This window comes from Schistocerca gregaria, chromosome 2 (assembly GCF_023897955.1).
Source record: "Schistocerca gregaria isolate iqSchGreg1 chromosome 2, iqSchGreg1.2, whole genome shotgun sequence".
NCBI lineage: Eukaryota > Metazoa > Arthropoda > Insecta > Orthoptera > Acrididae > Schistocerca > Schistocerca gregaria.
The window spans coordinates 439,587,718-439,610,190 of record NC_064921.1 but is presented as its reverse complement, the minus strand read 5'-3'; the positions used below and the strand labels follow the sequence as shown (position 1 = coordinate 439,610,190).

General features: G+C 42.9%; 1 protein-coding gene across 2 annotated transcripts in view; it reads right to left on the bottom strand.

Moving 5' to 3' along the window:
- Positions 1 to 5,716: 5,716 nt before the first annotated feature.
- Positions 5,717 to 22,473, bottom strand: part of LOC126325327 (uncharacterized) — a 129,434-nt gene continuing 112,677 nt past the window's right edge. For both annotated transcript variants that reach the window (XM_049995166.1, XM_049995165.1), the window contains exons 9-11: positions 18,864 to 19,019; positions 12,934 to 13,019; positions 5,717 to 6,804 (exon numbers count right to left, since the gene is read on the bottom strand). In XM_049995166.1, coding sequence (XP_049851123.1) covers positions 5,995 to 6,804; positions 12,934 to 13,019; positions 18,864 to 19,019 — 1,052 coding nt within the window. In that variant the 3' untranslated portion in view covers positions 5,717 to 5,994. The remainder of the gene's footprint in view (positions 6,805 to 12,933; positions 13,020 to 18,863; positions 19,020 to 22,473) is intronic.

Genomic DNA, 22,473 nt, shown 5'->3' with positions numbered 1-22,473 from the left:
CACGCTGTCGCAGCATGCTACCAGTGTTAAAGACTGCGATGGAGCTCCGTATGCCACGGCAACTGGCTGACACTGACGGCGGCGGCGTTAGTTTTAAGTAGTACTAAGTTCTAGGGGACTGATGACCTCAGAAGTTGAGTCCCATAGTGCTCAGAGCCATTTGAACCATTTTTTAAGAAATTACTATATTTGTAAACTCTCATTAACAGTTCAGTCAGCATATATCTTATTTTCTATTTCTTATCTTACAGTCTGTGTTTCCTTAGTAAAAGGTAACATGAAACTTACATGTTGAGAGATAATTTGCAGCCCCCAACTGCTGTTGAAACCTTGTGATGTGTACTGTTGATACGATAACTATAAGCATTCAGGGGGACGATAAAATGTTTCACTTTTTTGTTGGCCTAATTTTTATTGTAATAATGGATAATGTAATGGTGTGTAAAAGATTGCGTTTAATATACCGTAACTTCTAGAAGCTGTGAAAGTGGTGAACGCAAAATCTCTGAGAAAAAAAGGAAAAAGCGCTGTTCTTTTATCTTCTTCTTATACTATCACCTTTTTGTCGTTGGAGCTCGAGCTGAGCCTGTGTTAAGCCTTGTAGATACATCTATATTTGTGTAAGAAAAGATTATTGAAATAAGTCTGTTTTTTCGGGCCCGTTATTAATTCAAGCCATTGCCTTCTCTTTTAATCATTAATGCCGTTTTCTCTATATGTTACAGGCCAATATAAGCGAGGTTGATGGCGAATTGTTAGGACATGAACGATCGGACGTAATTAGTGTCGCTTTCGTTAGTTACTTTTCAGTTAAGATCCGGAGCTCATCTGAGATGATTCATTCAGATCTTTTCTCCGCGTTTTGCAATATTCTGCAGTTAAATGAACGCACGTCTGATCGGATTCTGATTCCGAACACTGAAGTCTGTCAGCCTTCTCAGTGGCCTAATGCCACGCAGATCTGCAAGTAAAAACAAAGTGGCTCGACTTCGATAAGGTAAACTGTTGTGTTATAGCAGGGCATTTTCCTATGACGCACTACATTGTGCACTTTTTAGTAAAATACCCATCCTCAATAAGGATTGCCTCCATGTCGTGGCGTTTCCGTTGTTCTAAACTGTCCCAGTTGTAAACTGGTAGATTCATGCCACCCCTTTGAGTAGAGCCTCATCTGGCTCCGATCTATGGACTGGTGGGGAAAACGCTTGGTGTTATTATAGAATGAGGTTACTTTTGATAACAACATTCTAAATCTAAAAATTGATTATTTTTCTCTTAAATAATTTGATTTTCGGAATTCTTGACGTACTGATTTGTTGCTTTTAATCATTGTTTGCTTATTGTTCTTTATTTGTCATTGCTTATGGTAATCACGTTTTGTTTATTTTGCTTTTTATCTGAATGTCATTATGTATTTGAAAGTGTTTATTATGTATGCTTATTGGTGTCTTGTCCACTGTTTTCCTATGATGCTTTACTCAGTCTCATTTGATATTTAATGTTATGTTTTCCTTGAGGTGTTTGCTTAGTATCATTTTGCTTATTTTCTTTACTGAGGCACATTTGCGTATTATTTTTGTTGTAAGTATCCAGCAGTCTCACTGACATGTGTTTTATTACATAATATATTGAATTATCATTAGTGACCCATGAAGAAGGTGATGATCTGTCTTCAAGTGAAATAACGACACATGTCTAATTCAGTTTTGCTCTTCAAAACAAAGTTTCAATGAAACACTGAAATCTGTGCCACAGGGTTAAATTATTAAAATGTAAACTGCTAGTAGTAAGTAATGTTTTAGATTATAGTACTGATTCCCCATTCTTGATTCTAATTTTTCTGTTTAAAATTGTATATGTTTTTGTAGAATACTTAATGTTTCTACGTTTGTGGCCTGAGTTAAAGACTGCTAGGGTGTGCCCTTGCATGGAAAAACCACTCCGTGCACAGCCTTTGCCCTGGAGATTGTTTGTGATAAAGGGACTCTGTGTGTGCCTCTACATGAAAAAAAGTGACCTCATATCAGTATCTCCTACAGCTCAGTTTACAGTGCAGTTAGTAAATTGTCTCTGGCATAAAAAGAGTAAGCAGCTGAGTACGTTTTTATCAGTCATAGTTTACATACTTCTCGTATTTTGTATTTAACTTGTCTGCGAACTGTGCGATTCAGATGCACTTGCGCAAAGTCCATTAAATTTTGCTTCTTCTCTGAGTTTCACACTCATGTTTATAATATCTCAGTGCCATATTCCACTGTCCCTGTCCTTTTCTTTCCTTTTCCTCTGGAATAATAAAAAGAACCTAAGCGTGTGTGCAGTGACAAATTCAATGTGTCTAATCGTGGGAGTAGAGTAGCCTCCTACTGTGACAATATGGTCAGCTTTGGTAGATGCTTGGTGGGTAGCAAAATGATTTCTGTTTGCCATGGTCGAACCTTATGTGTAGATTGGTACGATAAAATAGGCCTGGTGTCTGGTCACTTCTGTTTTAAGGTAAACTTCGGTTTTGTTAAGGAAGCTCTTCACTTTACTGGGAACTTGTCAATATAAGTTGCTCGTAGAGTTTCTCTTCAATAGTCTAGTTAATGTATAAATTTACGTACGTTTTCAGTCTAGCTGGAGCCCTAGTGCTTGTCTCTTATAGCTTTATATTCTATTAGTTTGTGTGACTAATTTTATTTTTATATCGCGGGTTTTGAATACCTTGAAATTTTAGGTGATTTTGTAGCCTATTGTTTGATTCACCTAGTCATTTGAACACGCGAAGGTGAGTTGAATGGGCAACGGTTCAGTTCAATCAGCTTCTCATTTTTCTAACCGCGAGTGCGTTGTGCATTATATAATGCTACTGTGATTTTGCCACTGATTTTTCAATCCATTTTATTCTGTAGCATCCATTGTTCGGTACTTAACTTTGTTCATTACCACAGTGTGTTAGTTCTGGCGTTTAAGAGTTTTCAGCTCTCGTATCTTTCTACCTGTGCCGTAAATTAGTGCAAACGCACGCCCTTTTTCTGAAATTGGTGTGTGTTCGGTACTTACCTTCGCTTGTTACCCACCACGTGCTCGTGTTCTGGCTTAAGAGCTTTTAGTGCCGTAGCTTGCACAATATTCTTCTCATACAGTGTATTTAAATTCAATATGTTTTTAGTTCATGTTTTGACCTTCATGTGCGTATTTCAACGGTAATTTCGCGTGTTAAAATCGAGGGAGCATACTCTCTTTGGTAGCCACGTGTGGTCATGGTGGAGGACCTTTGTTCTTTTCTCTTCTCCTCTGTGTAAAACTCAGTGACTGCATGTGGAAGTTAAGAGGGTGTACGGTTAACCCATCCTTTGATTATTCCCGTCCCATAAATCACCAGTAGCGGACTTAGAAGCAAGCTTTAAGGTTTATCTAGTATGAAACTTGAGATATATCAGGCACAGGCAATTGTCACGTTTCATTATGTTTACAAGAGTTCTCACTAATAAATCGAAGTCAATAAATGTTCATTTTACCTGTAATTGTAGTTAGGCATTTAATAACTCCATCCCAGGTCCCATCCATCTCTTATCCAGGGTACATCCTACAGCATTTTCTTGTGCAACAATTCAATACTGTACATTGTTTTTCATGAACGATGAATTATTTAAATTAGTCCAAGGTTAGATAGGCTGCATTTTACATTCTTAAATGCACGGCCTCCAGCTACTAAGCCAGAGCCAAGACACTTCAGGCTGCAGCCGCACTCTTTAAGTGAGCAAATTTTCGCAAAGTACGCGAGCTAGCGGTATCGCAGCCATCACCCTGTTTCTCTATTTAATATTACAACCTTTTACATCTAACATAGCAATTTTTTACAACGAAAACAAAACGGGTGAAGATCGAGATGATGGAGCAGAGGAGCCTCTTCCACAAAAAGAGCAATTCAGAGTGCTGCTGATACCCGAAACGAATAAGAATACAGATCAAGATTTTATCGCGAGGCACACTGTGAACTGTATGAATGAGTTAACAGAGTCATTTCGGAGCAGCGATGAATTTTCAGTTTACAGAGAGTATGTTGCGAACAAATTAATAAACAAGAAAAGAACCTATATCAAAATTTAATTAGCTTAGCGAGAAATTATGTTTTTCTAAAATTGTAAATGGGATGTTACAGAACGAATTCAAATGTTCAGAGTAGCACACCAATCCATTCCTCGCTAGCAACACCCTATGGCGCAAATAGCAGTCGCTTATTCTTTTGTGACTCTTCCTTTCTTCATACAGCGTGACAATGTGAAACCCCCGTCCAGAATTCAGAGAGAACTGATAACCAACACTACAAGTACTGTAAGACAAATTTGAGTAATAAATACAAATGCAGCTGACAAAGTAGTATTCTTTAAAAAAATCGTTATTAAAATTAGTGGGAAATAGTATTATTTCTTATCCTTACGAAGGCCTTTAACTGAAGTAATTACGGGTTCATAGGTTTCTGTGACGATACTTGAGATCGCATGTTTTAAAATTCTAACTATATACATCAGGTTTGTCAAACATTCACGACTGGCAACGAATCAGTGCGTGACACATGGCCTGACAAGTTTGGAAGGGTTTCCCTAAATACAGTGGAGCTTTAGGAATTTCTTCTCTGTCATACGTAGATGGATTTCGATATCAGCAAGGAACATTTTTGAAAGATTCTGAAACCCATATCATGTTCTAGTTGGAAGTTTTCGAGAAGATTCATACCAATAGTAACGCCTCCCGAAAACAGAGCTCTCCTCCAGTACCGTTTACTTCTGCAACTTATTTTTTGATAATACAAAATGAAGTAGGCACAAATTAAACATACAGGCGCAAGTTCTTTGGACATAGCGTTCTGAGTTCTTTAGCGCATCTATCTCGGAAGGTGTGGGCGTGCGACTTTGTAAACCAACTGTCGCGACACCATGTATCGCAACTGTCAGTATACAATGTTGAGCGACTTTGTACGTAGGTGTGAAAGTCCTTGAAGAATCGTCCATCATAATGGGTTTAAGTGATGCACAAACATATATATATATATACGCAGTGCAGCATGCAACTGTTATGCAAGAGGTAAGTTTTATCGTTTTCTGGGCTTTTTGATATTATATATCATTGTTTAGATTGTTGCTGAAGTAGAGCACTCATTTAAAGTATGCTAAAAATCAGCAGTGACCATTACTTCAATAATCCCTCTTGTGTAGCATACCACCCTCTGCTTTTCCACCTCCTTGGATGGAGGATGGCGTTGCCAGTCTGCTGGGCCGTAAAATGCTTTTTCCGTCCTCAGAGAACAAAATGGTTCAAATGGCTCTAAGCATTATGGGACTTAACATCTGTGGTTATCAGTCCCCTAGAACTTAGAACTACTTAAACCTAACTAACCTAAGGTCATCACACACATCCATGCCCGAGGCAGGATTCGAAGCTGCGACCGTAGCAGTCTCGCGGTTCCGGACTGCGCGCCTAGAACCGTGAGACCACCGCGGCCGGCCCTCAGAGAACACCTCCAGTTTCTCTACAGTGGGACCATTTGCGACGAAATTCGTCCACACTCGTGTGGCCTTATAAGAAGCTGTCCCACTAAATTAACAGCGATATCGACAAGCATGCCACCGATTCCGCGTCAAATCGAGAATCTTTCAGTATTTGAACGCTGCAGGATATTTTAACTTATCCAATGATCTCGCCAAGAGACTTTGAGATAAAATATATACGTATATTAATAGAGACTCGAGGAAAAATATTTATTAAGTATACTTGAACGACAAAACATACTAATCTAATACAGGAACTAGGATGACAACACAATATTTACAGATCTCTAGTTACACTGCGGTTTCACAGATAGTCGACATTTATCACAGCTCGTTGTCAGCGACGTGTGGAGTGCGTCGCAACCAGTGACCGAGAAATGGATTGGAGTACACTGTTAGAGTTGCAGAATCGTTGAAAGAATGGCAGAATGTCTCTTCGTTCAACAATGAGTCGTTAACACCTTCATGAGTCTAATTGTGCGGCTGCCTTTGCACTATGCTGGTCAGCCTTGACATTTTCATCGGTCTTCCTGGCGTCCCCCATTTCGATGTCTGTCTTCTGCTGGGTATCACTGCCGTTCCCTTGGATGTCTGACTTTGTCGGTACGCTGCCATCTTCCTTGATATCAGCTTTCGTTGCCTCACTTCCCTCTATCTCGGGTTCTTGGTCGATTGACATAATTGTATCCTCCTCAACATTCGGTTTCGCTGATACATCGACCTCCTCCACGTCTGTTTTGTTTGGCACATCTTCATCTTTCTTAACATCTGGTTTGTTTGGCACTCCTTCGTCCCTTCCAACATCTGGTACGATAGGAAAGCTTGCAATCGTCTCTTTTTGTGGTTTGGTTATCGTGTCTCTGGACTTGTTGGCATCTTGGTTTGTTTGGTTGCCATCGGGTTTGGTCAACACGCTGCCGTCTTCCTGGGCGTCTGATTTGGACAGCGTGCTAGTGTCTGTTTCTGTCGGCACGCTACCATCTTCATGCAAGTCCTTTTTGGTCAGAAAGTTTCCATCTTTCTGGCAGTCTTGCTCGGTAAGCAGGTTGCCATCGTCCTGGAAGTACAGCTTGGTCGTCGGGCTGCCGTCCTCATCGACGTCAGACTTAAGGGGCACCTTCTCGGGCATCGCTTCCATCTGGTGGGGGTCGGCGGATGCAGGCGTGTTCCACGGCTGCAGCTCTGAGGAGGCGCAGAAGGTGTACACTATGCCCGGCACAACCAGCATGGCTGCCGTGATTAGGAACACGATGCGCCACGCGTCCGGTGTTTGCTGTGGACAGAATACAAGGACACAAATCTTTTTGATGTTTTAACAGGATGCGCTTACACACTGAACAACACATAAGACATAAAAAAGGCATAGCTTCTGTAGCCGCTGGGTAAAGGACCATGTGGCTAAACTAGTGTTTTCTCGAATCACTTTTCACTAGACCTAGTGGTAGTCACCTGACACTATTTCAGGTCATTTCCAGATCCACGTACTACTGCATCTCAATGTAGGTTCAGTTCAATAGCTGACCATAAGTCTTTTTATAAATATAATTTCGTGTTCATTTCTGATACGTGTAGTACTGTAGGTGGAGGATCCGGCGACCGCCCACTACCCCGTACAACCCTGGCCATATTCATGCAGCTTTTGCAAGTTCCGTGACACGTTAATAAAGTACATACGCCTGTGCAATGCTGTTTGCATTTATTAATTCTTTTAACAATGGAAGTCAATTGACGCGGGTTTCTCTCATACAAATTTATTTACCATGCTAATCATTGCCCAGCGCATCCCGCACCATGTGCCAAAGAGACTTTGGTGTATCATAATGGGCCAGCGCATCCCGCACCATGTGCCAAAAAGACTTTGGTATATCATAATGTATAAACAACATGATTATTCAGTTAGATTCGTGCACGCTCTGTAAACGACAAAAAATGTTCCTTCAATACCAGCCTGTAGGAGTACTGTCATATCACTGGCTTGGTTGCGGATTATCTTTGCAGGGGCAGTTGCGTGCTTAGAGTCGAGCGCGGGGCACAGAACTGTTATGTCGTGTTTTGGGTAGCTCCGCATGTGAGAGGCGTTGTTAGTATTAGAGATGCGTCGAACTCGTTCATTCCCGCGAACTACTTCATTCGTTTCACTCTTTGCCGTGAAGCGTTCAGATGAAGTAGCTCATTCATGAAGTACGGAAGCCTGGCGAAGTTGCCCAGTTCGCCGCTCATCCGCGGCTGCGCTCGCTTCGCCTCGCTCGTACAATAGAGCTTCGTAATACTTCATAATTTTACCAACAGATGGCCGAACTATGCAATAACGTTTTACGCTCTTACAGTGTCTGAAAGTTAAAATAGAGCATGGTCGAAGGGGACAAAGCAAAGATAAACAGAGAAGGCTGTCACATATAAAGAAGGTATTACATTTAATCTTGCTCGACATTTTCTCATGAAGCGCGCAAAAAATTCTTTATCTGCAAAGTGAAACATTATTTGTTGTATTCATAAACTGAAAACTAGGGCTACCAAGGAAATGCAGTTCGTTTTAAAATTTAATCCACAATAGAATGAATATGTTTATCACTGTCATAAAGTCTATGTATCTACTTTAAGTAATCATTCAGAAGCTTTCCTGTAGATTTTATTTTTGTTGAGAATAATAACCCTCCAGATTAAAAATGTAAACTGTCACCTGTAGTCATTGGTACGATTTCAGGTAAAATCCCTCTTTCAGTGTTATCAACAAATCTTTTATTTTCATGTTGGCTGTGCATGCTCACACAGCCAGCCTCTCTCATTTTCATCTGTAATATTCATTTGTCCGCAAGCGCTGCCAACGGTAGGCTACCGGTAGAGGCGAAGTATAACTGAATTGCACAAACACGGGTAATGATGTCAGCATTGCAGGAAGCAGCTGACGCTGCCTTCCCCTCGCCCCTCACCATCACAACCCATCGCAAACCTATCGTTTCCCACAAACGTTGCGCGATTCGTCGACAAGGAGCAGAGGGGGGGGGGGGGGGGGGGGGACTGAAGTGGAGGGAGAATGAGTGACGTAGTGCTGATGTAATGGGAAGAGGGAGAGGGGAAGAGAGTGAATGAACTAGAAAAAAGTGTGGAGTGTGTTATCTGTGAAGAGTTTGAAGTACCAGTTCATTGAAATTGAGTGGTTAGTTCACACTTCACTGGAGTGAAACGTTCATTTGAACGACTCATTCACGAGCTCCCCATCACTAGTTAGTATGGAAGTTGAAGTGTTGCTACAAGAGCTATTACAGTAAAGTGATAAAATATGCAAATGGTTCAGAGGAAAATGCATAAAGAAGTAATTTAAAAATGAGCAGTGCTGCTGATAGAGGAATGTGTATCCTCTCGTTGCGTGTCGCACAGCATCAATCATCCGCGCCGTGTTCGCTCTCCTAGAATGAACAAATGTGAATCAGTAGAAATTAGTTACCATAAAAGAGTGCAATCAAGTGCCAGTGTCTTGTAGCGAGCGTGAGAACGTGCGTTCGATCATCGCGTTTCCGCATTATCAACAATCAGCCGCGCCGCGATGGTTACGCGCACGCTCGAACAAGTGAGAACTGAGAACTGAAAAAGGAGGGCTGGTACCAAAAGAAATCTGTGTATGCGTGACGAGTGTAAGAACTTCCGTGCTATCATTCGGCTTCCGCATCATCAACAATCACTCGCGTCGTGCCGGTTACGCGTACGCTCGTCTGAGTGATATTGTGGACTGGTAATCATCCATTAATTGGGATAACACTTCTGAATTAGAATGTAAACAATGCAACCTGCGACTTTCTTTTATCGTCTCAGAATATAGTTGTTCATACCAGACGTAGAACAGTGTTGTGTTTTGACGTTGAGTGGCTCCCCTAACTCGCTTACGTATTTCTATAGATAATTTCAGGCAAGCCAGCACCAGTGTGGAACGGAACAGTACGACCGCCGCGGGATTATCAGGTACGTGGTGTGGAAAGGGCGCAAGTATTTCCGGGCATATCTTAACCCTCCTGGTTTTTGAAACACCCTACACAAAATATCTTAAATAGAAAATTATTCTAAAGAGAAGGATGAATTTCGTGAAAGTCACAAAATAACAGTGGCGGTTGCGTCAAGCGCTACGACAAAACTTTCCTCGAGACAAAATTAAAACATTATAAGGTCATACTTCATTTGGTCCAGTGTGAATTCTGGTTCTATTAGGACGAGTTGCGAGTGGTACAGGAAAGGAAATGACTAGTAGTGTAAAAAGGTACCCTCCGCTACGGACCGTACGGTCGCTTGCGCAGTATGTACGCAGATGTAGATGTAGTGCAATGGACGCAGAAAACGCCACTATTTATACTATGCTTAGGAACATTATGACAAACTGTGCACAAGCATTCTCTGGTCCACAGTCCTGCTAAAATCAATTAAGTCGCAAATTTACAATGAAAATGTTGTCTGTAGAACAAGAAGTGGAAAGAAAGAAAATAAGAAGTGCGTCCAACAGTAACTATAGCTAATATTCTAGAAAATGGGGAAACGTATTTTCTTTGTGCTCTATGCAGGCTTTTTCAGAGCATTTTCGTTCTATCGTGTGGACAGAGTTCAGATGTCAGCAATCAAAATAAAGAACAAGGTTTCCATTCCCACTAAGTCTAGCATTATTTACTGACAACCACGTGTAGATTTACATCACACTCCGCAAACCACGTAACGGTATGTGGTGAAGGCTACTTCTGGTACCACTAGCCGAACCCGCCTTCCTTGTTCCTCTCGCGAATGGTGCGTGGGAAAAGTGATTGTTGGTAAGCCTCTTACATTAGCTCTAATTTCTTCAGTTTTCTCGTCGTGGTCGTTTCACGAGACGTACGTGGGAGGAAGTAATATGTTGTCCGATTCTTCCCGGAGAGAGCACACTCGAAATTTCAATAGTAAAACTCTCCGTGATGCACAACGCCTCTTTTGTAACACCTACCACTGGAGTTTGTTGAGCATCTCTGTAACTCTTTCGCGCCCACCAAACGATCCCGTGACGAAACGCGCCGTTCTTCGTTGGATATTTTGTCTCTTCTATCAGTCCTACCCAGTAATGAACAATTCTCAAGAATCGGTCGAACAAACGCCCTGTAAGCCACATTTCCGTAAGTAACTTCTTATGAAAGTCAGTCTGGCACCTGCTTTTCCTGCTGTTAGTTTTATGTGGTCATAACACTTGAGGTCGCTCTGGATAGTTACCCGTAGATATTCTACAGTAAATATTTCTTCCAGCAACTTGTCCTCAATAATGTAGTTGTACAGTAATGGATTTCTTTTCCTACGTATTCGCAACATGTTACATTTATTTACGTACAGGGTCAGCTACAGAGCCTACACCATCCATCAATCCTCTGAAGGACATGCTGCATTCTGACTTCGGGCGTTGCTACTTTCTTGTAGACAGCCGATTCATCTGCCAACAGTCGTAAAGAGTTTTCGACGTTTTTTACTAGAACTGATACATACATTGTAAACATTAACGGTCCTACAACACTTCGAGGTGGTATTCCCGAAATTACGTTGCCACTCGTCGATTTTGTTCTGGTAAGAGCTACGTGTTGAGTTCGACCTTGAATCCGGTTGCAAATCTCGTCCGATATTCGTTAAGCTCTTTTTTTTCACTGAAGGGCAGTGCGGAACAGAGTCAAATGCCTTTGTGAAGACAAGGAACACAGCATCAACTTGAACATCGATGTCTACATTTCTATAAATCTCGTGGCGGAACAGAGTTAGCTGATTTTCGCCCCCTGTTTGGGGAATACACTCTGGTTTTTGTAGAGATTTTCGTCTTTCAAAAATCATAATTCTTGAGCGTAAAACATGTTCCATAACTCTACAACAAACTGATGTTAACGATGTCGGCCTATAGTTATGTTCGTCCGGGTTACGACCCTTCTTGAAAATTGAAATGACCTGTGCTTTTTTCCAGTACCTTCGTTTCTCCAGCGATCGCCGATAAACTGCTGCTAGAAAGGGAGCAACTTTTTTCGTATAATTTTGTAGAGTCTTATAGGTATCTCATCTGGTCCTGTTGCCTTTCCACTACTAAGCGATTGTAGTTGTTTTTCCATTTCGCGATCGGTTACCTCAAATTCTGCCATTCCGACGTTAGTACGATGATGGGAGGGAAGGACAGTATTTTCTGCTGTGAAACAATTTCGGAAGACCGAATTTAGTATTTCGGCCTTCTCTCTGTTATCTTCCGTTTCGGTGCCAGTATGGTTACTGAATAGAGAATTTCGAACCGCTTAGTAGCCTTAGGTAAGACCGAAATCTCTTATGGGTTTAGTGAGGTCGGATGACAAAATTCTACTTTCAAAGTCACTGAAAGCTTTTCTCATTGCTCTCGTTGCGCTCATTTTCGTTTCGTTCAGCTTTCGTTGTCCGCTAAGTTTTGGTGAATCTGTCATGCAGCTCTCTTTGTTTACGTAACTTGTAAGTAGGCGGTTTAGGTTTTTTATATTGGTAACACCACGTAGCGCTCTGTATGAAAATCACTGGCTGTGCTGTGTGCAGTCAGTGGCTGGTTGGCATTGTTGTAATACTCGCCATTGTAGTGTTGGGCAGCTGGATGTTAACAGCGCGTAGCGTTGGGCACTTCGAGGTGAGCCGCCAGCAGTGGTGGATGTGGGGAGAGATGGCGGAGTTTTGAAATTTGTAAGACGGGATGTCATGAACTGCTATATACATTATGACTTTTGAACACTATTAAGGTAAATACATTGTTTGTTCTCTATTAAAATCTTTCATTTGCTAACTATGCCCATCAGTAGTTAGTGCCTTCCGTAGTTTGAATCTTTTATTTAGCTGGCAGTAGTGGCGCTCGCTGTATTGCAGTAGTTCGAGTAACGAAGATTTTTGGTGAGGTAAGTGATTTGTGAAACGTATAGGTTAATGTTAGTCAGGGCCATTTTTTTGTAGGGATTTTTGAAAGTCAGATTGCGTTGCGCTAAAAAAAAATATTGTGTGTCAGCTTAAGCACAGTCTTGTATAAATTGTTCTAAGGGGATGTTTCAAGCTGTTTTCTGATATGCCTATTAATCCACGTTGGCGTGGCATTCTTAAACAGATTCCACGTTAAAACTGTATGTCTGTTAGCGACTTAGTGAACCGTTCGTCAAACAGGAGGGGTGTAAGGATCTCCTGTTTAAAATAAAACAGTTCGTTATAAAGTACCGTGGTATTCAGACCAACCTTTGAATGAAAGACAGCTTCAGTCATTTTTGTGCGGGCGTGTTTCTGATAATTAAGAAAGTTTCATGCCAAGCTCTGCATTCTGGCATAACATTTCTCCGACAGGGAAACATGGCATAAGTACATATCGATTAAGAAATGAGAAAGTATCATTCTGCAAAACACGTGACTGTAAACAAATGGTGCTTACGTTCTGGTAAGTGAGCAGACCCACTATGATTGGCGATATGAATCCAGGCAGCACGGTCAGCATGTTGGTGATGCCCATCAGGATGCCTGTAACACAAAACCAAACCACTTGCAGGTCACGTCAATAAGGGTTATTCAGGTACAAAACGTTTAAGTGCTTCTTCAGCAGACCGAAAAAGTGTAAAACGCTGGGTGCGGTGCAAATCGGTACGGAGCTGTTCCCGGTACTTACCTCCCCGATCTCCTACCCACTAACTTCCATACGTTATTTTATTGCAGACGACGATTCTACGGTAAAATGGACATACGCATTTACTTGGTTTCGGCAAAATGGCGCTGTAGTCGGAGGAATAGAAATGAGTACACAATCTTAATTTACGACGCGCTGCTCGGTGGCCCCTGAATATCCAGTGGCACGTGGGATACCAGCTCCATTCTGCGAGGGTGCGACAGGCCTGTATTTCATAACTTCTAATTGCAAACCGCATTCGCAGTCTAATAGGGGAGTACTCGACGCGCCACTGGGGCCGTGTATCGGACTACTCCGCCGTACCATATCTGGCAGCACATTGCGACCGGAGCTCATATATATCGTGCAGATGTAGAGCAGACAGCGGCTCTAAGCTTTCCAATATCTGCACTGTGTTTATTGAATGGACACCCATCTATCATTTGGAGAACAGATGTGCAAGTGGACGATGAATGTTTCAACCACAGAAGAAGAAACTGAAATGACCCTGAATTACGGAGAATGTAGGAGAAATGTTGAGGCTGGTGTTGCCTTGCGTGCCGAGCTTTTTCCAGAGAAAGCTCGCTCTCGTTCGTTCTTTCACAAGGTTGTGAATACCTTCATGTCTGATGGCAGCGTATAGACCGGCAAAAGGAAACGAAGCAAACGTCTTACAGGATAAGCTAATGCAATAACTGTACTAGTGGCAGTAAGCCACAACCCACGGATAAGCGACAGCAATTACACCGTGATTCCGGTATGTTCGTAGGTAGCACTGTCACAATACTGCATCGTCATAAATATATCCATATCACGTGTGACTGCATCAAAAACTTCATGGCGGCGATTTCCATAACCGGGTAGCGTTTTGTGAATGGGCACGTCAACAAATGCAGACGATCCCCACGTTCTGTGCTGGGATAATATTTTCCGATGAGTCGACATTCACAAGCCATGGTAGTGTTTACCGGCATATCATGTGATACTGGTGTGTAAACAATTCCCACTGGTTACGACAAGTTGACAGTCAACGCCCTTGGTGAGGCATCATGGGGAACAAGCTCACTGGTCCGTATTTTATCGACGGCACACTGAGTGGACGCAAATAAAGAACATTTTTCGAACAGGAAATACCGGTACTACTGCGGGATGTAGCCCTGGACTTGGACAGCGTATGTGCGTTCAGCATGACAGTTGCCCAGCGCATTACGCAACTGAAGCACGGGAGTATTAGACCGTGTTTGGCCCTATTAAATGGACCCCTAGCTCGCCGGCTTTGATGTCGCCGTATCTCTTTATATGGAGTTGTTTAAAAGATAAGGCGTACAAGCAAACGCCAGCAACAGTAAAGCCTGTGCTGACATTCCCGCAGATATGCATCTATCCTTTATGCGCCCATATGAAAAGCGGATCACTTAAGTTGGCGGACTACGTTTGAACACTTACTCTAATTGGAAAAGTGGAGCAGCGTTCGCCTCGAGCCACGACCACAGTGGCACGTCGAGTTCTATATGTTCTACATGTCGGAGGAATACAACGTTGCGAAAGGCGTTTCCAATTAGAAGTTATGAGATACTGCCCTATCGTGCCCTCGCAGCATACGAGCCATTCGATATTCAAGGGCCACTGAGTAGCATGTCGGTAATTACCTGTATCTACCCCTCGATTACAGCGCCATCTGAGGCGAAATGAATAAAATACGTCAGACAAAACGTATTTAGATTTTGCATCTGCAATAATAAACGGGATTCCCATTGAAGATTTCCAGTTGCTCGTCGCCACCCACGCACGGGGTGGGATGGGAGGGGGACGGGGGGGGGGGGGGGGGGGGGTCGTGTGTCGTGTCATTGGATGTCACATCCAATACGAAGAAATTCGAATTATAACTTCTTTTTATCCGATGTGTAGTTTTCGAAATATTTCAATGTCTTTAATTAAAATGAACACCCTGTATATCCACAGCATGGCCCACAGTGTTTTCCTCCTAGTTCCTAAAGCTTCATGTTACATGTTAGCACTAGACAGATATGAGACATAGAGGTCCCAACGCTCAAAATTTACGTTAGTGGGACACATATATCCCATCAATGACGAATGGTTAGACACAGCATTCAAGACTTGGTGACGAAGCTGGCGACAAAGGGAACATTGTTATATCTGCGAGTGAATCATTTTTCTCTGTTAGTGATTTCCAAGGGATTATTGCATGCAAGGTCACCTGACTTGACCACTTGCCTTTTTCCTATGGGGTGACGTTAAAGATAATGTGTACAGTAACAAACCACGCACCAACGACGAGTTACGTGAGAACATTCGCCTTGAAATCCAGACATTCACGCGTTTTGGAAAGACAGCTTCCAATTTTGTGCGCAGATTTCCTTACCGTTGGTGAGACGTGTAACTATCCCGTCACATTAGAAGGGAGCATTAATCAAAGCATTAGTGAAGGTGATGATCATGCACGAAAAGAGACGACGTCAGTTTCATTTACCGGAAAGAATTTTTTGAGACGCATCTACTGCTACACACCACAAGCCACCTCAAGGTGGGTTGCGAAGGGTATTTTGTGTGCCACTGCCATTTTCTCCTTTCATGTTCCAGTCTCCAGTCGTGAAAGTCGTTAAGATCCCTTGTCAGTTTGAATCTCTCTAATTGTACCTTCACGTTCTTTTTGTGAGACGTACGTAGGAGGAAGCAAACAAACCTGTAAGCAAATGCGCTGCTTTTCTTTGGACCTGCTCAAAGGGGAAAAAGTCTTTGTTTTAATGATATCCACGCAAAATCCTGTATAATGTCAGTGACACTCTCTCCCCTATTTCTGGATAGTACAAAACGTGGTGATCTTTTTTTGAACTTCCTCGATGTACTCCATTAATCCTATCTGGTACGGTTCCCAGACCGCGAAGCAGCACTCGAAAAGACGACGGACAAGCTTACCGTAGGCAGTCTCTTTAACATATCTGTTACATTTTCAAAGTGTTCTGCAAATAAAACGCAATCTTTTGATTGATTTACCCACAAAATTTTCTGTGTGTCCTTTCCAATGTAAGTTGTTCATAATTGTAATTCTTAGACATTTAGTTGACTTTATGGTATTTAGATTTCACTGATTTATCGTGCAACCGAAGTTCAACGGATTCCTTTTACTACTCATGTGGATGACCTCACACTTTTCATTGCTTAGGGACAATTGTCAATTTTCGCATCATACAGATATCTTTTCTATATCGTTTTTCAATTTGTTTTGATCTTTGATGACTTTACTAGACCATAGACGACAGCATCATCTGCAAAAATCCTAAGGCGGCTGCTCAGCTTGTCTCCTAAATCGTCTATATAGGTAAGGAACAGCATAGGGCCTATAACACAATACCTTGGAGAACGCCAGAAATCACTTCTGTTTTACTCGACGACGTTCCGTCAATTACTACGAACTGTAACCTCTCTGACAGGAAATCACGAATCCAATCACATAACTTAGACTATATTCCATAAGCACGCAATTTCACTACAAGCCACTTGTGTAGTATAGTGTCAAAAGCCTTCTGGAAATCTAGAAGTACGGAATCAATTTGAAATCCCTTGTCAGTAGTGCTCAACACTTCGTGTTTGTATACAGCTAGTTGTGTTTCACAAGAACGATGTTTTCTGAATTCGTGTTGACTGTTTGCCAATAGACCGTTCTCTGCGAGGTAATTCATGATGTTCGAACACAATATGTGCACCAAATTCAAGCTGCATATCGACGTTAATGATATGGGCCTGTAATTTAGTGGATTACTCCTACTGCTTTTCTTAAACATTCGTGTGACCTGTGCAGTTTTCCAGTGTTTGATACGGAACTTTCGTCGAGCGAGAGGTTGTATATGATTGTTAAGTATGGAGCTATTGCATCAGCATACTCTGAAAGGAACTTAAGTGGTATACAGTCTGGAGAGGAAGACTTGCTTTTGTGAAGTTATTTGAGTACAACGCATAGAACTGGCAAAAAAGTTTTTTTTTTTTTGGATGTTGTTCAACTCGCATTCCACATTGGTTTGAACGTATTGTCCGCAAAGCGGTAACCCTTCGCGTGAATTTCTGCATTTTGTCTTTTTTTGATACATTCGTATTGATAACACCATCTCCTGTGATGATTTCTTTTTCTAAAAGAATTGCGCTCATCTTACATTTCAATGCACTGCGGCAGGTATCCACGCATCGTTGTTTTTGTTCGTGGGTCAAGATGTGCGGGATAAACTTTGCACTCTTTCTGCATCAAAATATTTTGGAGAATGCCCTGAAGACTTGCTTTAGAGATGTTGCTCCATCACGATTTGTGACACAGAAACGTTGATACACTATGGCTCCACTTAACAGTTTCCTCTCAAGTGACTGGTCGAATATGTATTTGTTGTTTATAGTTGTTAGTTCAAGTTGCCGTCGTAGTTACTGCGCTAACATCACTTGTGCGCGAGGAACAAAACCTGCCTCGGAATTTTTAGAAGGACGATGTATAAGACTGATCTGGAACTAAAGTGCTGATAAAGTGCTTCTGGTTTTTACTACACCCGAAAGTCAGCTAACACAATACAAATACACTGAATTTTACGAGACAGCTTAGAATAATGTATGGGATTCACAGCTGTAATAAATGTTATCTAAATTGAAGGGGAAAGTGTGGGGGGAAGGGGAGAAAGGAAAGTCAAGGGAAGGAATTAATGATTTCAGCTACATTGAGATTTTATGTGGAACCAGCGGCGACGAGTGAAAATGTGTACTGGACCGGGACTCGGACCCAGATCTCCTCCTACTACGCATTTGCTTTAATCATTGTGCCAGCCGGACACAGTGTTTATCGCAAATGTACGGACTATCTCAGCACGCTCCCCAGCTGACTCAAGCTCCCACGCAGTGCCACCTGTCTGCAGGCCCCATGCATGTCCTCCATAGTCGCTACTGTTATGCAGTTGTTATGGGCGATGAAACATGGGTGGCCTCCTTCACACCAGAATCAAAGCAACAGTCCATTGAAGTTGAACAACATCATCGTTTTGCTGCAAGACAATGCCCGTCCGCATGTGGTGAATCAGACCAAAGATCTCATTACATCTTTTCGATGGGAAACTCTAGATCATCCTCCGTACAGCCCCGATCTTGCGCCAAGTGACTACCATCTGTTCCTGGACTTGAAGAAACACCTGGGCGGTCAGCGTCTTCAAGACAATGACGAAGTCAAAACAGTGGTGATGCAGTGGTTGACAAGTCAGGCGGCAGACCTCTGTGAGGAGGGTGTTCAAAAACTGGTACAACGTTATGACAAGTGCCTCAATATTGACGGAAATTATGTAGAAAAGTAGATTAAGGTACAGGCTTTCATGTAAAAATACAATTATTGAGAAATCTTAGCACATCATTTTTCAATTTCAAAACGGCACTTACTTAAAAAAAACACGCCTCATACATAACTTAAAATAAGTTAGCATACACTAGTCAGCACAGTACAGTACATCGACATGATTAACTTCGTCGCAGAAGCACTTGAGAACAAAAAATTAAATCCGGTGTATAAACAGAAACTGATGCTACTTTGGTATGTCCTCTTGACTCACCAGCTGTGGCTACATTTTGAGTCTAGGAAGCACTCAGAGATGTTGAAAATAACACTGTCTGGAACAGCAGCAAACAGGGCGAGACGAGTAGTGTAGACAGGCAGTACTTACTGGCGTAGTTGGGGCTGATGTCGACGAGCGAGGCGAGCGGCCCGGTGGAGACGGCCCCGCTGGCGCCCACGGCGGCGGCCAGGCACACGGCGGCCACCACGGGGCTGCAGCCCGAGTAGGCCAGTCCCAGCACCAGCACGCCCTGCACCACCGTGCCTGCAACCACACCGACACTCACGCACCTACCACTACTTACCACAAGGCCAAACTCACGTAGACAACAACTTCATTAAACTTCCTGGCAGATTAAAACTGTGTGCCGGACCGAGATTCGAACTCGGGACCTTTGCCTTTTGCGGGCAAGTGCTTTACCATCTGAGCTACCCAAGCACGACTCACGCTGTGAGGACGGAGCGTGAATCGTGCTTGGTTAGCTCAGTTGGTAGAGCACTTGGCCGTGAAAGGCAAAGGTCCCGAGTTTCGAGTCTCGGTCCGGCACACAGTTTTAGTCTGCCAGGAAGTTTCATATCAGCGCACACTCCGCTGCAGAGTGAAAATCTCATTCTGAACAACTTCATTGTCTTGTGTATAGGATGTGGCAGAAAGATGTTAACATTAAAAGGCTGTTAACCACATGAACTTACAAGACAGGAATTTAGTTAGAGGGTTTCACTTTGGCACCGATCCCGCTCAGTGCACTTACAGAGTGTGTCCATTGTTGATTATGAGTGCCACTGGCCACAGTGGTGCGGTGCTTGAGGTCGTCCAAGTTGCTGGGTTTGCTGGCGTAGACACAATCCTTGACCGCCCCCACAGCCAAAAATCAACTGGTGTCAGCTCGGGTAAACGTGCTGGCCTTGGGAGAAGTCCACCTCTACCGATCCAACGTTTGCAGGACGTGTTGTTCAAGTAATCTCGAGCCCTCTGACTGTAATTACCAGAGGCACTGTCTTGCTGAAAGTACCCTCGCTGGAGAGTGGCAAGTAATGTGTCCTCCTCCATGAACGTGCTGAGCGTGGAAAGGTAATTCTCTCCCCTGGCCGTCTGTACTTCAGAAAAGAAGGTCCTGTCACTCTAACTTTGCTCACTAAACACCAAATGTCCATCTTGAGGGAATCGCGCATGCTCCCTCTAACATCCAGAGGGTGGTGGGTCGCCCAGATGACACAGATGTGCTTGTTCACACAACCGCTGACGAGGAGTGTTGCTTCGTCAGAAAACATGAACAGTAAGTCAGGCTCCAAGATAATTTGTGCAGCACTCACACGTGCTTGCTTGTTCGATTCTGTGAGCCGCTACACAGTCTACAAGTGGTGTGGCGTCGTTGCTAAATCATGGTGCAAAATTCTAACGACAGACTTTCGAGAAATGTTAATGTCTACCGAAAGTCTGCGTGAGGACTTGGTTGGGCTGGCTTCCATCGCTCTCTAAATTAGGATGATATTGTCTGCACTTCGGACAGGTCTCTCTTTACCGCTGCTTCCCTTTCAGTCGTCAGAACAGATTCCGTCCTTCTCATAGATACTACCAGTTATAACGCGCGATGGTGCATCCCGTCCTGTCCAGGCCTTGAACTTTTCTCGTACGATATTTCGAAACTGAAAACACCCATCCAGGTAGGTATATTCCTTCGCTCCTCAATAGAATATCGGAACACCGCGGTTTAATCTGCCGAAAAACAAAAAACAGAACACCCATTTAATGTTAACATATTTCTCTTCTACAGTCCTGGAAAAATCCACAGATAGCACGCGAGCCACTTGTCATCTTAAGACATTGTATTGGATGCTACCTCCCCTTGTTCTCGCTAATGGTCAATGAATGTTGTCAGTAAAGCAGACAGGACGAAAGGAGTCATCTCATGTCCCTCTCATGTTCATCTGGTGACAGGAGTGGTGATGTGCTGCACAGGGCCACAGTGCATCACCTAACCAGAATTGTGGGTACAGCAGTTGCATTGTTGGGAGAGCACATTTGCCTTACTTTGTAGCAACGGCAACAGAGAGGAGTGTATGAAATGCAAGACGCACTGTCCCTCACCTCCCTGACATAATGTAGAGGTCCATAGTCTCTGCAGGCAGTTGTTCCCCTCACCTGTTGCCGGGAGTTGGCCCTGTATTAGCTACACAGTGCATTCCGGTAGTTTGTCCTCTCCCTGTTGACCCCACTCTCTCACATTACTATAGCTGCGAACAAGAATTTACCACTTGTCACTAAACGCAACTTTGCATTATTCTTTCATCCATACATCCAGCTGCATCTTTGGTTACAGTAGTGGAGGTTTCACTTTGTGCCGCAGTAAGAGGCAGTAAAAGCTGGTCGGCTGGTGTGGATGTTCAGCTGTGAATCTTCAAGCCCATCCAGGTAGGTATATTCCTTCGTTCCTCAATAGAATATCGGGACACCGCGGTTTAATCTGGCACCAGGACTAATACATAACTGACATATCGCTTACATCAAACTGGTCCATTCAGGGACACATATCTCCACTTTTAGACTACATTGAACTGCAGCAGACTCTGAACCGATATCGTGAGGAGGGTGGGTGTTTATTTATTTATTTATTTATTTATTTATTTATTTAACCTGGCAAGATTAGGGCCATCAGGCCCTCTCTTACATCTAACCAGGCATTCTACTTATTTTACAGTCATATGTTTTAGTAGGCATGTTAAACTACATCTAATACAAAAAGTGAGATAAACAATTAGAAAGGTTCACCTCGAAGAATACATTATTGAAGAGAAAGATTTTAGATAGGAGTGCTGGCAGCAGGGAGTATGAGGGAGACTCATGGTGAAGGGAGGAGAAGAATAGAGAGACATGATGAAACATAATTAAGGAAAATATAAAGGAAAAGGAGACTGCGTGACTAATAGAGATAGATGAAGAGGAAGGCATCTCAGGAGCAAGGTGTTAGGAGGGGGGGTGACATCTAACCAAATGTACGCATGTGGTATTTTATTGCACCTTAAGGGTGCGACATGTATGCGGCAATGAGTCACGCAGTCTACCGTGGTTGGGACGGTGAGAGAGGTATATCTGTTGCCCTGCTCCCCTCGTTATTGCTCAGTTTTGCGGTACCGATAATGCATAAGTTCACTGACCAACTGAAAAGTCAGTCCGATTATATTGTTATGTTGGGCGCGACAACCTGCCGTCCCGATCACCATAAAAACAGACTGTCATTATACACTTGACAGCCTAGCCTACGTAGAGCACGATATTAGGACACAAAGCATAAGATTCAATGTCAGGTTCCAACTGAACAACATGTAATCCCAAACAAAAAGCCTCTCTTTCAGTAAAACAAATACAGTGGCTATGCATTTTCATGTTCAGTAAGTGGTTTCTACTCCATCCACAATTCACTGCTTTGAATTATTACATTTACGACTCTGTAGCAGTGTCCTTTTGTTTTTGTAGTCTTTATTCAGAAGACTGGTATACTGCCAAACTCTAAGTAGTCTACTTTTGTCTCCTGTGGAAGTATCTTTACCTCTACATAACTGCTGCACCGTATTTCCATCTGAATCTGTTTTCTGTATTAAATCTATCCATTGTCCTGCCTCCCCCCCCCTTTCCTTCGCCTCCAGAAATACTTGCCTCAGTTTTCAGATTAACGGTTACCCATGGTTCAGCATGGATCCTATCAACTCATTTCTTCTTT